The 16,783-nt window shown below is 39.1% G+C and overlaps 1 protein-coding gene across 1 annotated transcript; it reads left to right on the forward strand.

The window, feature by feature from the left end:
- Positions 1-480: 480 nt before the first annotated feature.
- Positions 481-15,023, forward strand: LOC122292844 (auxin-induced in root cultures protein 12). Its single transcript, XM_043101389.1, has 2 exons — positions 481-1,434; positions 14,975-15,023. The coding sequence occupies exon 1, from the start codon at positions 599-601 to the stop codon at positions 1,379-1,381; it is 783 nt and encodes a 260-aa protein (XP_042957323.1). The 5' UTR covers positions 481-598; the 3' UTR covers positions 1,382-1,434; positions 14,975-15,023.
- The last annotated feature ends 1,760 nt before the right edge of the window (positions 15,024-16,783 follow it).

A 16,783-nucleotide genomic window follows, 5' to 3' on the forward strand; every position in this document is an offset into this window, starting at 1 on the left:
ATATATAAAAATTCTATACACTATATTCTTATTTTTATTTTATTATGTAAGATGTAACACATTTATTACTATTCGATAATTTTTTATAAGAGGATTATTTCTTATCCAATAGTGATAAATTTAATATATCTTATTTAATAAGATAAAAATTAGATAAAAATGTGGTAATCCTGTATAAAGTCATACAGTTCGCACGTGGGTGAACATTATCACGGCATCACCCACCCTTCCACCTTCCTAGTCTTCAACGGTAACAAGCAATTAATCAATTTAAAGCACGCTAAAGTCCTTACATGCTGTGCGCCAATTTGGAGTCAACCACGACCAACCACAACACGCCACGTGCTATTTTTGAAGAATTTTGCTACGTGTCACTTTTTCAGTTCGTTACATCCTCACCTCCCCTTATGTCAGATATTTCACATGTACTGCCTTTTAAAGTCACGATTCACAGCCAAGCATTTTTCGTATTCATACTTTGCTTATATATATATTCCTCCGAATCTAAAGGAGATCAGATCCACCACTGCTCTTGCTCCTCTCCCAAAGCCTCCCATTCCTTCGCAATCTATCCTTAGATCTCTCTCTGTGTTCGGTAATGGGTAGGCTTTGTTTGAAGTTACCGGTGATTCTGGGGGTCTTGGCGACGGCTCTGCTGGTCTCGCCGGCTCTGTCACAGACCTGCACGTCGCAGAAGCTCCGTAACAAAAATGACTACCCCAACTGCACCGATCTCCATCACCTGGGTGCCTTCCTCCACTGGAACTTCAACGCTTCCAACTCGTCGCTGTCCATGGCCTTCGTTGCCCCTCCGGCCAAGACAGGCGGCTGGGTTGCGTGGGCCATCAACCCCAACTCGACCAAAATGATAGGTTCCCAGGCGATTTTGGCCTTCAAATCCAACGGCGGGGCCGTGACCATCCAGACCTACGACATCAAGGCCTACAATATCAGCTTGTCCGGGTTGAACCTCTCGTACCCTGTGTGGGACCTGAAAGCGGAGGAATCCAGCGGTAACATCACGATCTACGGGAAATGGAAGCTGCCGGCGAAGACGGAGATGGTGAACCAGGTTTGGCAAGTGGGTCCGGGCATTCACCCAAACGGCTATCCGATAATACACGACGTCAGCAGTAATGCGGAGAACCTCAAGTCTATGGGGACCCTAAACTTAGTTACGGCAGTGGCTTCTAGTCCTGCTTCTGAACCTGCTGCTTCGGGACCCTCTGGGAATACTGCTCCTGGTCCTGGATCTGCTGGGAGTGCTCCAAGCCCTGGATCTTCCAGCGGAAAAAACGGGGTTTCAAGAAACAGAGACAGAGCCATTTTGAGCTTATGCATGCCTTTATTTGTGATTCTCGGTAGTTTGATTGTCTTCTGATGAGCTTAGTTTTCTGAGAGATTTTTGTTGTTGGATCCAGTCTTGTGATGAACATTCGTATATTTAGTTGAATAATATTTATTTTTCTCCCTCACCTTGTGTATGATTTGAGCTGAAAGTAGGTTTTAAATCTCCGAAAACTTTTGGTTCATTACACGAAGTAGTTGTTCACTTTCTCCTCCTTTTTTAAAGTGGGGAGACTGGGAGTTGAATTCATCATTCACACGATAAAATTTATTATTAAAAAAATAATTTTTTCATTTATTTATTTTTTCTAAAAAAGATAACGTTAATTTAAAATTAAAAATATCATTTTTCTTTTTCGTTTTCTTATCTGGTTCTTTGTTAAGAATTAGAAGCTCTCCATGCTGAACAAGATGTGAGGTTTATTTTTCTTTATTTTGTCTGCACTATTAAATTTGGTCTTGGATTGTCCATTTTCTTGAGGATTTTACCGAAATTCATGACATAAAAGGATAGAGGATTTCTTTTCTAGCTGATGAAAAAGATATATAAATAAGGAAAAATATAGTTGTAAGCATAATTATGTACTAATCTGTGCACCAATGTGATGTGATTGGTCAAAAAGTAAATTTTATTGAAAACAGTGTTAATTTAAATTTTAAATATGAATAAATCAGTATTGGTATACAAATTAGTGCACGATTGTGTTTGTATGTAGCAAAACTCTATAAATAAACAACCTCTCCTTTTCATAAGAAAATATAGATAGATCTCAATATCAGCTCAAGTAGTCGTTTCAGTTTGGTAAACTAGAGATTTGACACTCTTTTCGTAGACGTGTTTGGTAGTTGACAGTTCTCACGTCTCAGACGTTTCAAAATTTGAAAGAAAAAAGGGTACATTTTTCGGATTATTAAAATTGAAGACTCCTTAATTTCAAACAGAGAATCTATCCATTTTGCAATATTTATATCTAACATTTTACAAACCATGAATTGAAATTCCAGGTTGTTTAAGGTATTAGCTATGGCTAATGATCGAATTTAAGAAAATAAATAAATAACATTTTTGGAGGAAAAAACCACAGTAAATATGTATGAATAATGAACAAAACACACCACTTCAGATATTTGGTTATCGACAAAATATACTTTCACATGGTTTTATAAATTAGATATCTCGGATTCGAATCTACATATAAAACAATAGCCAAGTACGATATTACTGTCGATTTTTTATTTATTTATTAGCTTTCCATGATATCACATGTGGTAGCGATGGACTTGGACCATAGTCACCCATACTCACCCAAAAAGAGAATATCTTCCCATATCTGCTCTCTCTTTAATAACAACCTTCCAATAATAAATATTTGTCACGTAACTCTTCTATTTTACATCTCATTTACCATCTTACAATTCATGCTGTGAAAAAAAAGCTACCTCGTTTCAATCATCTGCCTTCCCGTAAAAAAATTTCCTTCCTCTCTCTCAGATATAATCCATCCTCCTCCAACCCTACTGGGCAAAGACGCAGCCAGCCAGAAGAGAAAGCTGCCTATCTAGGGGTGTAATCGGTCCGGTTTGATCCGGTTTTGAACAAAATTTGGGACCGAACCGGTATGTACCGGTTTTGCATTTTTCAAAACCGATTACCCTCCTAAACCGGTACTCCGATTTTACCGATTTCCGACCCGGTTTTACCAGTTTTAATGTACTATATTATATATTATATAATATAGTATATTATAGTATATAATACTATAATGATAATATATTGTAATATATTATAATATATATTATAACGGTATTATAGACTATAATGATATATTATATTATATTATATTATAATATATAGTGATATAGTATAAGTGTAACTATTAATATGAACTATATAATAATAATATAACTATTAATACAATAAGTAAAATGATATAAAATTTTAAAATTTAATATTATATTAATTAGTAATTTAACATATAGTACAAAACTATTTTATATATAGTTATATATTATATATAAATATTATATATAATTAAAAAATTAAAATATATATATAAATCGGTCTAGTCCGGTTTTAGAAAAAGAAAAATTAGAACCGAACCGATTTTGACCGGTTTTAAGAAAATTAAAACCGGTACCGGACCGAACCAACCTCGGAACCGGACCAATGCCACCAGTTTGGTTCGGTCCGATCTGATTTACCGGTTTATCGATTTTTTTTTACACCCCTATGCCTATCCCACAAGAACTCGTATCCCACCATGAGTCCCAAGGGCTCAACTCCCAAGAAGCCTCTACCTAGGACAGAGAGGACTTGTGAGTGTCATGCTTGGGTACGGGGAGGCTTTCGCCATTGGGGTTGCTTCTAGTTTGACTTTGCAGGGAATTGGGAGTGTCATGTGCATATTCTTGTGGGGCTTGGCCAGATTTGGGATTCTATTAGAAGTGCTACCAAGTCTTCTCCTTGAACGATCAAATTTTTTGTTACCGTGCTTTTCTTCAGTTTGTTTATTGGACTTTCGTTAAAATAAAAAATAAATAAATAAAAAAAAGGAGCTTGAAATGGTAGAAAAATGGGAAGTGTTGTGATTCATGACAATGGTCATTTTCCATGGGATTGAAATCACTCGCAAAAGGACAACAACATGTATTTTTTTCCTAAAATGGGTTTCTGTTTGGTGGAAGATGGAGCTCATGGGCAATGGAGCTTCATGGGAGAGATAGAGCTTCATGGATGCGACAGAGTTTGGTGGTGTGACGGCATTTTCCGATTGTGGAGGCGATGAACCTTGTTTGGTGCGGTGGCAGACTGGTTTGAAGAAAGAAGATGAAGTTCCTTTCTCTCTTTCTCAAGTTCTCCTAAATTAGGTTTTTTTAATATAACCAATTTTAGTGTGTATAATATAAAATTTCCTAAGTGTCATTTTTTAATTGAGGGCTGTTAAATGCCCAACAACAGCCCAACCGGTCAGAAGGGCAGCTCACCTAAAAAATATTCGAATGCAAAAACATTAAAAAAAATTATAAGATTTTTATTTTAAAGTAATATTAAATAGCGATTAAAAAAGTAATTTCCATTTTATTTTTATTTTTATTTAAAAAAATGCGTGTAACTTGGGGCAAATGTAATTTCGTTTTCTTGATCACTGGGCACGTCCTCATCGCATCCTGCGTAGAAATGGTACAGCATGTAGGGCTCCCGTCCAAGACAAAAAGCTTGGGCTGACTCTGACTTAAAATTCTGAAGCCTCCTACACGGCCAATTCTGTTCAGTCTGCACTCTGGAGCGCAAGGGCTACGTACCCATTACGTAAAATTGACATCATCCTGACTTCATACTATTTGAATGGTAATTACCAATGTCCCTTTAATTCGAATTAAATCTGTAGTTTAAAAAGACATAAAAACAAATTTAGGTAGGTCTTGACAAAGAGACAGCATTGCATATTAATTTCGATGGCACATTTCTTGTGACATCGAATACGAGCTATGAATGCAGCACAGGTCGTGTCCATGTTTCTTTCTTTACATCACCCTTGCCAACTCGGTCCGTGTAGCTGTAAAGATATCCCTTTAGAGTATTCTCATCCATATTTTAAAATATCAAATTTTTTGTAATTTAAAAAAATATTTAAAAATTTATCTCAAACTACTCTCATCTCATTTTCTATTTTGAGATGAATGGATAGAATTATTATAGTAAATTCTCAAATATGAGATCTACTGTTTGCCCCCAAACTATTATTTTAAGTTTATAAAATTATTTGTAATTAAGTTTATAAAGGGAGGTGAGAGAAAAATATAATAAAAAAAAATAAAAAAATATTATTTTAATAGAATAAAAAAATGATAGGAAATGTGATGTAGGAGATTTTTGAAAGATAAGTAAAATTTAAGAAAAAATTTTAGAAAATGTATTTTTTAACTAAATTATAGAAAATTTTATGAAAAATAAGATGTGAATGCTCTATTAGCATTATAACATCAATACCTTTGAAAGAAACTCTGTCTTTGAATTTAGAAATTAATAACACGTCAGAAAACTTGAGATGGAAATAGCTAGGATTGGGGCATCCTGCCAACTTGCTTGGTTTGATAGAGTTGCAAATTTGAGTATATCTAGCTGTCCAGTCTTTCTACATTTAGATCAATTATAAATTATTTGAAGCTGAAATTATTCTACTGCTGGAAATATTATCAAGTTTACTGTATTGAATAAGATCTTGTCCAAAATAATGGTAATTCGTGCTTCTATATGCATCTTCTTTATAAGTAAAAATGATAAACCTATACGAGATTCAAGATCTATACTCTCCATCTAACTATGATTATTTTAATATAAATGATTTGTACAAATTTCAAATAGATAAATTCTATATCGTCTCTTTATACAATAGAGGTCATATTGGATTATGGAGCTTGATTGGTTTTGTGAATTGGAAGAGGCGCAGATAGATTGTTCGCTCGATTGTTGCTCGACCTAGTGCTTGAATGAACCTCTGGTAGTGAGTTTGCTTGAGGTGGACTCGACACTTGGTTTGAACAAATTTTGGATAAAAAGCTCGCTCGAGGCACGCTTGACATTCCACTTGAGGTAATGTTGGATTGACTGTTCGCTCGCAGCACACATGACACTTATTCGAGTGAATACTCATGTTTTTCCAAAATAAGGTTTCTAACGCCGTTCGCTATATATATGTTATGTTTACGTTCATAATCCATTAGATTGAGGGAATAGTGAGATGCAAACATTGTAGAGCACTTTTGTGAGAGAAAAATCCTAGAGAGAGTTAAGATTATGTGAGTAGACAGAAGCTTTTGTAACTCATTATGTGTGACTGTAATCTACTTTAAAATAAAATTTATTACAGTTTTGTGAACATAGGTAAGTTACCAAATCACATTAAATACTGTATGTCGTGCATGTGCTTGAATCTTGTTGTTAGGGAGGATTTTTGTCGTAGGCCCACAAGGGCCCTTAAAGCCCAAGCCCACCAACGGGGCTTCACTAGAGGACAAGAGAGGGGAGAAAGCAAGGGGGACAGGATAACGAAAGGAAGCAATGTCAGGCCTACATGCAAGAGATGGGGGAAAAGAAATGAGGTAAGGTGATGTGATATAAAAAAGGGGAAGAAAGAGATAAAAAAGGGAGGGACAGATGACTTGGAGGGACTTTTCGATAGACTATTGGCTAGGCTTCGGAGAGGCTTCTCGAGAAGGCTTCTTCAACCTTCAGACACGGTATTTTGTGATAATATCTAAACCGGAAATAATGATCTATAATTTTACTGTACAGTGAGAACGGGAGACCTCGAGAAACTGTAAACCAAGCTCATATAGTGGATTCTCCCATCCCCAAATCTCCGTGAATGTAGGCCCAGTATCGAATCACGTAAATTTGTGTGTCTATTTTTCTCTATTTTCCTTGCATTCATATACCATGGCCATCTGCATGGACACCGTAACCCCGCACTGGACTAACCGGGGGTCCACACAACCTCTTCCAAGCCCAACACCACAGGGCCCACATATCACCGACCCAGGCCTAAGCACCACCCTCGACGCGTCGGGGGGAGATCCTTCTCCTCTTTCGACCTGTTGACGAAAATACACGTTAACAGTTGGCGTCATCTATGGAATAGAGTTACTTTTTACACCAGAAAGAGGAAGAGGGACAACTCCCTGGCGCGCTCGATAATCTCCAAAGAACATATGAAGCTCTTCAGATAAGTATTCCCGATTTTCTCACTTTTACTTTTATAAAAATATATATATCACTACGGAAAAAAGATTGTGTGAGCTTCCTCGATCAAGCACATTGCACCTTTTATGTGCAATGTCTAGACTAGGAACTGTGCATGGTCATTGTGCACTTAAGTGCATAGTGCCCAGTTCACGTGGGAGCCATACATGGCACATACAATGCCATGCACGACTCTTCACGGGTGCTCGCGGTAGCCTGTTGGGAGGTCTAGTGGCCGGACCGCCGACAGCCTTTGGCTGGAGTGGGGTGCTCCCCCTCCCATGAGGTCGTGCCCAGCTGCTGGGCCACGATGGGCAACATGCACCACAAAGCGACAAGGTGTGTAGGAGCATGCAACTTTCTACCACGAGCCCAATTGACCCGTCGACGATACCCTCTCAACCGCTAGCAGTTTTTGGTAGGGACCCAAGTGGCCCCCTGTCTGCGGGGTTTGTGGGTGGTGCACACCATGCGCCCCACCCTTTGCACACGGGCAACAGCCATGCCTATCAACGGCATGGCCTAGGGAGGACGCCGACGGCCACCATTTGCCCGCCGGCGTCTTTTGCCTCCACCGAAAGGGCTGCTAACCGCCATTACAGTCATAAAGTCATCCACGATAGTGCATACTTAGTCAACGGCCATGGACCGCTGCGACCACAGTACCACATACGTCACCAACGTGCACCAGCTTGACACTGCTTCTCACCCACAGTAAAAGGCATGTGGATAGTGCAAGCAGGACAACTGCACTTATGGTGAAGAGTCGTGAAGAACCAGAGGAAAGATCTGCCGACAACGGCACGAGCACCTTGAAGACACTTGAGAATAGCCACCATGAAAGCCTACGGACGATCTTTGCAGGCACAACCACCACGAAGAAGCTTGCGGACAAAATGAAGAAAGCTAACATGTAGAAGCGCTCAAGAAAACTCACGAGAAGAATTGCCATGGATTTCGCAGGCAGCACGAGTGGTACCACTATGAAGACTTGCAGGCAGCGCGAGTGGAACCACCATGAAGGATCACGGGTAGCACGAGTGAGACCATCACGAAGACTCACGGGCAGCACAAGTGGAACCACCAAGAAGGTTCACGGGCAGCGCGAGTGAGATCGTCATGAAGACTCAAGGGCAGCCCGAGTGGAATCCTCAGGAAGGCTTGAGGGCAACACAAGCGAGACCACCACGAAGACACCTAGACAATAGTAACAACGTGAAGAACTTGCGCCAGCCTAACACTGCTTCTCAACCATAGTAAAAGGCCTATGGATAGCGCAAGCAGGATAACCGCACTTATGGTGAAGAGCCGTGAAGAACCATAGGAAAGATCTACCGATAGCGGCACGAGCACCGTGAAGAGACTTGAGAATAGCCACCACGAAAGCCTACGGACGATCTTTGCAGGCACAACCACCACGAAGAAGCTTGTGGACAAAATGAAGAAAGCTAACATGTAGAAGAGCTCAAGAAAACTCACGAGAAGAATTGCCATGGACCGCGAAGGCTCGCAGGCAGCACGAGTGGTACCACTATGAAGACTTGCAGGTAGCGCAAGTGGAACCACCATGAAGGATCACGGGTAGCACGAGTGAGACCATCACGAAGACTAGCGGGCAGAGCGAGTGGAACCACCAAGAAGGTTCACGAGCAGCGCGAGTGAGATCGTCATGAAGACTCAAGGGCAGCCCGAGTGGAATCCTTAGGAAGGCTTGAGGGCAGCACAAGCGAGACCACCATGAAGACACCAAGACAATAGTACCAACGTGAAGAACTTGTCGGCCAGAACACTCCACCACAAGCTTAGTCCCTACCAGGAACAAGCGAGCATCCGACATCAACCGCCATACTCAGAGAGAGAGAGAGAGAGAGAGAGAGAGAGAGAGAGAGAGAGAGAGAGAGAGAGAGAGAGAGAGAGAGAGAGAGAGAGAGAGAGAGAGAGAGAGAGAGAGAGAGAGAGAGAGAGAGAAGAAGAAGAAGAAGAAGAAGAAGAAGAAGAAGAAGAAGAAGAAGAAAAGAAAAGAAAAATAGAGAAGCAAAGCAAATCAAGAAGGAAAAGAAATAGCGTTCAGTAACGGTCAATTTCACTTAAGCAAAAAGTCAGCTACGGTGGCTGAAATACTTCGGTTTGTCTTCCTCAAAACTTGTGTGAATTCTATTTTTGCTAACGTAATTGCTACTTGTGATGAGGAACTCCAGCTATAAAGCCCTAGCTAGAATCTCTATCGGCAAATAAACAAAAGCTCCACTGAAGCAATGAACGAACCTCTCCTTAGGAAATGCATCTTGCTCTGGAAAGCTCCATTAAGAGAATGACGAACCTCCCCCTAGGCTATGCTCCTTGCATGGGAAAGCTCTCGTAAGGGAATGCTCCCCTGAGGGAATGACGAACGTCTCCTGAGACGATACTTCTCTTACGGGAAAACTCATCTCAGGGAATGCTCCCCTGAGGGAATGTACGATCCTCTCTTGAGGAAATGCACCTCACGTAGGAATGCTTTCGGGCATTGGAATGCTCTCCTGAAGGAATGAAGAACCTCTCCCTTGAGGTGATGCTCCTCGCACTGGAAAGCTCCTGTAAGGAAATGAACGAAGGCTCTCTTGAGGGAATGATAAACCTCTCCCGAGGCGCTGCTCCTCGCGAGGGAAAACTCCCGTAAGGGAATGAATGAGCTCCCCTGAGAGAATGACAAACCTCTGCTGAGGCGACTCTCCTTTCACAGGAAAGCTCTTACAAGGGAATACTCCCCTGAGTGAATGACAAACCTCTCCCTCGGTGGAGTGCGAGACTGTACCAACCAAGAAGACCCCAGAGTCCCACCACGCCAAATCGATAAGACAGATTGGTAATTGTCAAATAAAATATATGTACATATGGGCTCTAATTTTGTAGTATGTACACAGGGAATTTAGGTGAGCCCGACTTACGTACCGCTCGGCCTCCTCTCATCGAGCACGAGGGTTAACGAGGCACATAGGATCTTACCGCGCGGCCTCTGTCAAAGTATTTGGGCTAGCCCTGCTTACATGCCTCTCGGCCCCTCCTGCCGAGTGCGAAGGTCAGCGAGGCGCACATGATCTTATCACGCAGCCTCCTTCAAAGTATTTGGCCGAGTTCTGGCTTACGTGCCGCTTGACTCCCCTCTCGCCTAGTGCTAGGGTTAACGAGGCAAGCTAAGCTTATGCGCCGTTTGTCCTCCACAGAGTTTCCGAGGAGAGCTAGGCTTACGTGCCGCTCGTCCTCCGTCAGTGCAATTGGGCAAGCTAGGCTTATGAGCCGCTCGTCCTTCATCAACGCATTTGGATGAGCCAGGCTTACACGCTGCTTGTCCTCCATCAGCGCATTTGGACCAGCTAGGCTTACACACCGCTTGACCCCCCTTTGATTGTTTGGGTGAGCCTTGCCTTAACGGGCCACTCAGTCGCCTCTAAAGATTCGGAGCAAGTTCAGCCTCAATGAGTTGCTTAGCTATCTCCTTCTTATCTCGCCTAGACAGGCTGCATGGTTGCACTTCACGCGGTCAACCCCATGTCCTGCCTAATTCCAGCTCAGAAATCTTTATTGCTTAATGAGGAACGGAGGATGAAAACCAGTTACGAGAATTTATTTCTCAATGGACCTGGATGGGTCAAGTAAAATGCATATTTTATTTCTGAAGATTCTCAAGGTCAGCTTTTGAGCAAAATTGCCCTTAAGAATCGTGGTCATCTGCTATGTGGGGTTTTTGTCGTAGGCCCACAAGGGCCCTCAAAGCCCAAGCCCACCAAGGGGGCTTCATTAGAGAACAAGATAGGGGAGAAAGCAAGGGGTATGGGACAAGGAAATGAAGCAATGTCAGGCTTACAGGTGGGAGATGGGGGAAAAGACATGAGGTGAGGTGATGTGACATAAAGGGAGAAAAAGAGATAAAAAGGTGAGGGATAGACGACTTTGGGGAGACTTTTCGATAGACTCTTGGCCAGACTTTGGAGAGACTTCTCAGGAAGGCTTATTCAACCTTCAGACACGGTGTCTTGCAATAATGTCTAGACTGGAAACAACAATATATAAATCTACTATACAGTGAGGATGAAAGACCCCGAGAGACAGTAAACCAAGCTCATATAGTAGATTCTCTCATCCCCAAACTCCCGTGGACATAAGTCCAATGTCGAACCACGTAAATCTGTATGTCTATTTTTCTTGCATTCATTTACTATTCACTACCATGGCCATTTGCATGAATCTCGTCCAAGTCTAGCACCACAGGGTCCACATATCAATGACCCGAGCCCAAGCACCACCCTTAGCACATCAGGGGGGATCCTTCTCCTCTTCTAGCCTATTGATGAAAATGCACATTAACACCTGTATTTTCAAATTTCTTTCAATGTCTATCTCATTATCATTGTGCATGAGTATAGTGTTTTTTTTTATAATAGATCCCACCTTAAAAATGTATAAAAAAGCATATTCTTTTTAAATAAGATGCGTTTTTTTATGCATCACTATGCGAAACTTGTTATTACTCTTATTTCAATTCTCTTGAATATTACAGAGTTCGTAAAAAATTCAGAGTACATAAGTTTGAGGAAAGCTCGAAAAATAAGGTTAATTACATTACAAAAAATCACGAGCCATCCTTCAAAACCGTCATAGATCTAACTTCACAAAAGACAAAGTAGTATCAAGTCATTAGCCATAATAATTCTTATTGCAGTCCATAGACGAGGACTGCTTTGCAGGCCTGAATGAAACGGGAGCATTTCATTTAAGTGTAAGTGGAGAGAGAACAACGCATGAGAGCCGAATGATTTGCAAGGAGAAGGGTAGAGAGAGAACCAACGCCCAACCTCTTGCGCATCGCCACTTCGCCATCTCCACTGGGCATCGCCACTGTGCCATCTCCATTAGGCATTGGCATTACGCCGTCACAACTAGGCATCGCTACTGATCAAAAAATATTTTTTTTCCTTCGCCCTGTACTCGTCCCATGATTAGCATCATCAGAGCAATCCAGGCCAGCTATAACACCAATGTGTATCAAAGGAATTTCGTACTTATCGTTGATCTCTTATTTTCTATTTTTACTTTCTTATTGGCAAAATGTTTTTCCAAGATTGGGGTTGAGTTCGATTATGCCAGAGTCATAAAATGTCAGCGTTGCCTATGGGAATTTCTAAAACTTTGACTTTCTCTCATTTTACCTTTTGAATTTGAATTTCTTTTATTTTTAAAGGAGAATGTGAACTTGGTTTGTTTGGTTGCAAGCAATGGAAAATAGTGTTGGTCTTGTTATGTTTGATTATAGAATTTGTTGGTTTAAGTGACCTGAGTGTTTATGAATTTTGCTTGTGGTGCTTGCCAGGTGATTGAGATTGCTGACAATTTATGATTCTTTCAACTTTTAGTTGGAAATTTGAAGGCTTTCTATCTATTGGTTTGCAAGCAGTGTTGTAGGGTGTAAGAAAATTTTTCATTTTTCAAGCATTGTTGTTTTTTAACTTTCTATCTATTAGTTTTATGGGATGTACTAAATTCAATAGAAAGAGTTGTATTTTTTACTTTTTGTGCAGGAGATTTGTTGGTATATTTATACTTGGTCATAACTGATTCATAGTTAGAAACAACAATCAGTTGTGAAATTAGATGGAAAATTATAGTTTTTAATAAAGATTCGCAGCATCAAGTATGCATAGATGGGAAGAAATGTTGGTCTACCTGTTGCAGCATGTTGGCCAAGGAAGTCGTCGGCAATGGAGTATGTGACTCCATCGATGGTGAAGGAGATCGTCCCGTTGATGGTGGAAGAGATTGGGTCGAGGGCCACAATTGAGGGAAAAATCAATTTCTCTAGATTTAGATAGATTGGAAAGAGGGATAATTTAGTCAATCCAATGATAAAATTTGGGACAATTCGCTCAATTCAGCCTTAGAGCATTCAAATTTGATTATTCAAATACAAACTCATAATTTGCATAATATCACATAATTTTACATTTGACTATTTCATTCCAAACTTATTTTCACATTAGATTATTCATTCATTAACCAAAATAATAATAAAATATTAAATATATGGAAGAGAGAGAGTGTTTATAAAAAAAGAGATAATACAGAGGAAGAGAGAGAGTGTTTATGGAAGAAAGAAATTATTTTTTAATATTTTGGTCTAACTACTGTAAATATCAAATATAACCACAAGAGCTAGTTTACTGTAGCTTAAAGTCATTTTGATTTATATTTGGATTATCCAATATAGGTCATTCTCATATTCTATTAACCAAATTATCCATTTTATTTGTATTTATATAATCCATTAATAATGCTCTTGGGATAGTCCTCTAAAGTAGACTGTATGTCGAACAACGCAAAAATGATGATTTTGAAAGTTGAGCCATTCTTCTAGGTTCATATGAAAATAAATAAAAGTTTTATTCATCATTGCACATTATACATCATATATGACATATTCAATTTTTTTTAGTAAGTATGTGATATATAAATGATAAGTAGAAAAATTTAATTAATTTAACATAAATAAAACTTTAAAAAATGTGTAAATATATGAAATGATGAGTAGCAAAACTAAAAAATAAAATAACGTCAAGCTACCAGACAAGTCTAATGGGCATATATTCATCCGAGAAATATTACAATCACAAAAAAGAAATTTATAAAAAGAAATTTATAAATTAACATAATTTTATGTAATACATTAACTATATCAACTTTATAATAAAAAGTCAATGAAATTTATAATATAATGAACTATTTCAAACCATGAGTATACTTTTATAAAATCCTTAAATTGAATATACTTTTTTAAAATTTTTGCGTGGCTAAAATATTTATCTATTCACTCATCTTTTCATATATAGGCTAAAATATTTATCTATTCACTCATCTTTTCATATATAGATGTTACAAAAGGACTTTCATCTATTGATGCATTCACCTCCCATGTGAATAGAACGTGTTCCAAACACAAGGATAAGACGTCTTTAACTAGCAAAGCCTCCCATTCCTTCGAAATCTTTCCTTGGATCTCTCTCTGCGTTCGGTAACGGGTAGGCTCTGTTAGAAGTTCGCGGTGATTCTGGGGGTCTTGGCGACGGCGCTGCTGGTCTCGCCGGCTCTGTCACTGACCTGCACTTTGCAGAAGCTCAAGAACAAAAATGACTACCCCAACTGCACCGATCTCCCGCACCTGGGTGCCTTCCTCCACTGGAACTTCAACGCTTCCAACTCGTCGCTGTCCATGACCTTCATTGCCCCTCCGGCCAAGACAGGCGGCTGGGTTGCGTGGGCGATCAACCCCAACTCAACCCGAATGGCAGGTTCCCATGCGCTTTTGGCCTACAAACCCAACAGCAGCGCCGTGACCATCCAGACCTACGACATCAAGTCCTACAATATCAGCTTGTCCGGGATGAACCTCTCGTACCCTGTCTGGGACCTGAAAGCGGAGGAATCCAGCGGTATCATCACGATCTACGGGAAATGGAAGCTGCCGGCGAAGACGGAGAAGGTGAACCAGGTTTGGCAGGTGGGTCCGGGCATTATCCCAAGCGGCTATCCGATGATCCACGGACCACGCCAGGAATGCGGAGAACCTCAAGGCCATGGGGACCCTAAACTTGGTTACGGCAGCGGCTGCTAGTCGTGCTCCTACCCGCTGCTTCGGGACCCTCTGGGAGTACTGCTCCTGGTCCTGGATCTGCTGGGAGTGCTCCAAGCCCTGGATCTTCGGGCGGAAAAAACGGGGTTTCTAGAAACAGAGACAGAGCCATTTTGAGCTTATGCATGCCTTTATTTGTGATTCTCGGTAGTTTGATTGTCTTCTGATGAGCTTAGTTTTCTGAGAGATCGATTTTTGTTGTTGGATCCAGTCTCGTGATGAACATTCGTATCGGATTTTATATATTTGGTTCAATAATATTTATTTCTCCCTGATCAACTTGTGTTTGATTTGTGCTGTAAGTAGGTTTTAATCTCCGAAAACTTTTGGTTCATTACACGAAGTATTTACACATATTGAGTTGAAATGTTTTAAATGGTAAAGAATAAAGTATTATTATAATATAATTTGTAAATATTAATTTTATATTAAGATTTGAAAAATTAGATTATTTATTATATTTTATATAAAAATTTAAAAAAATTATAATAATGAGTTGAGATGATATGAGATGAGATTTTTGATTTTGGTTAATCAAACAACTCTCTTTTCCATTTTTAAAGTGGGAGACTGAGAGTAAAAGAATTCAATCAGACTGAAATATTAGTTTTCTTTTTTTTTTTCAATTTTTTAAAATATGCAAGTTCAAATTTGTTATTAAAATATTAAATTTCTCATATTATTTATTTTTTTAAAAATAAAATTAATTTAAAAATAAAAATATCATTTCTCTTTTTTGTTTTTTGTTTTCCTATCTTGCGTTGTTAAAAAATAGAAACTTAGGTTTAGCTTTGTTAAACAAAATAAAAAATCTTATCTCAACTTATTATTATAATTTTTTTAAATTTACATATAAAATATAATAAATAATTTAATTTTTTCAAATTTTAGTATAAAATTAATATTAAAAATTATATTATAATAATATTTTATTTATTATTATTTTAAATATCTCATATCATTTTATCTCATCTGTGTAACCAAATGAGACCTAAATATAGGCAACTTGTGTAAGCAATTGCATACTGACGGTTGATATGAAAAATGAAACGCAACGTTTCATTGAAGCAACGGTGTGAACCCGCCATTCCAAATTATTTTTCATGTCAATGGCATTGCTGAAGGTAGAAATTTTCCAATTCATCAATGGGTTTTTTGACTTTCATAAACCCAAGCTTCATAAAGATAAGACCTTGAAGTTGTAGATTCATCATATGCATCTTCTTCTTTATCTTTCTTTCCAAATCTTTGTAAACCAGGAATAATTGAAGCCAAGTTTGAATTCCTATTTTCTTTTGAGAAAATAAAACCCAGATCCATAAACCCTTTTAGCTCTTCAATTCAAGGGTAGACAAGCTCTTGGTTTCAGATCTCTTCTGTCTACTACCTGTGGCTTTCTTCTTGGATGATACTTGAAGACCTATTGGTTTAATTTTCTCCAGTTCCGTGATTTCTTTTCCATAAACGATGGTACATAGCTTTGATGAGAGAAGGATTTTATTTTGTGACACAGAGTTGCAATTGAAGCTTGTTTTGGAGCTCAATTGGTCATTTAGGGACCTTCTATGGAGGGTTGGAATGTGAGAAATATCTTATTTTTGCAAGTTTTCTTGAATTTGATGATCTGCATTTGTTTTGAAGTCTGACAAATTCCGTAAATTTGGGTATTGTTTCTTGAAGATTTTGAGGATGAACTAGTAATAATCAAAGAGCTCTATGACCTCCTATGGGTCTATCAATGGCGGCTATGAAGGAAAAAAGATCATGATTTTTTGTAGTTGGTGTACGATAAGGGCTCTTGGTGAGAAGAGATGAAAATAGTGGAGGAGATTTGTGGAGGAGGCTGTTGCAAATGAGCCACGGATGCGAGAGATGAAAATGGCAAGAGCACGTTTTTGGAAATTCATTTCCCTCTTCTTTTGTTGTTTTAAAAATAATAATAATAATTTAAATTACTATGTCAGCAGTGGAGAAGACCTCGGAAAACAACCTCTCATTTTCATAAAAATAAAGATCTCTCAATATCAACTCAA

The sequence above is a fragment of the Carya illinoinensis genome, chromosome 13 (genome assembly GCF_018687715.1).
Source record: "Carya illinoinensis cultivar Pawnee chromosome 13, C.illinoinensisPawnee_v1, whole genome shotgun sequence".
NCBI lineage: Eukaryota > Viridiplantae > Streptophyta > Magnoliopsida > Fagales > Juglandaceae > Carya > Carya illinoinensis.

Bases quoted from the DNA above. Each gene is read 5' to 3' on its own strand.
- LOC122292844 (XM_043101389.1), top strand. From the start codon at position 599: ATGGGTAGGCTTTGTTTGAAGTTACCGGTGATTCTGGGGGTCTTGGCG.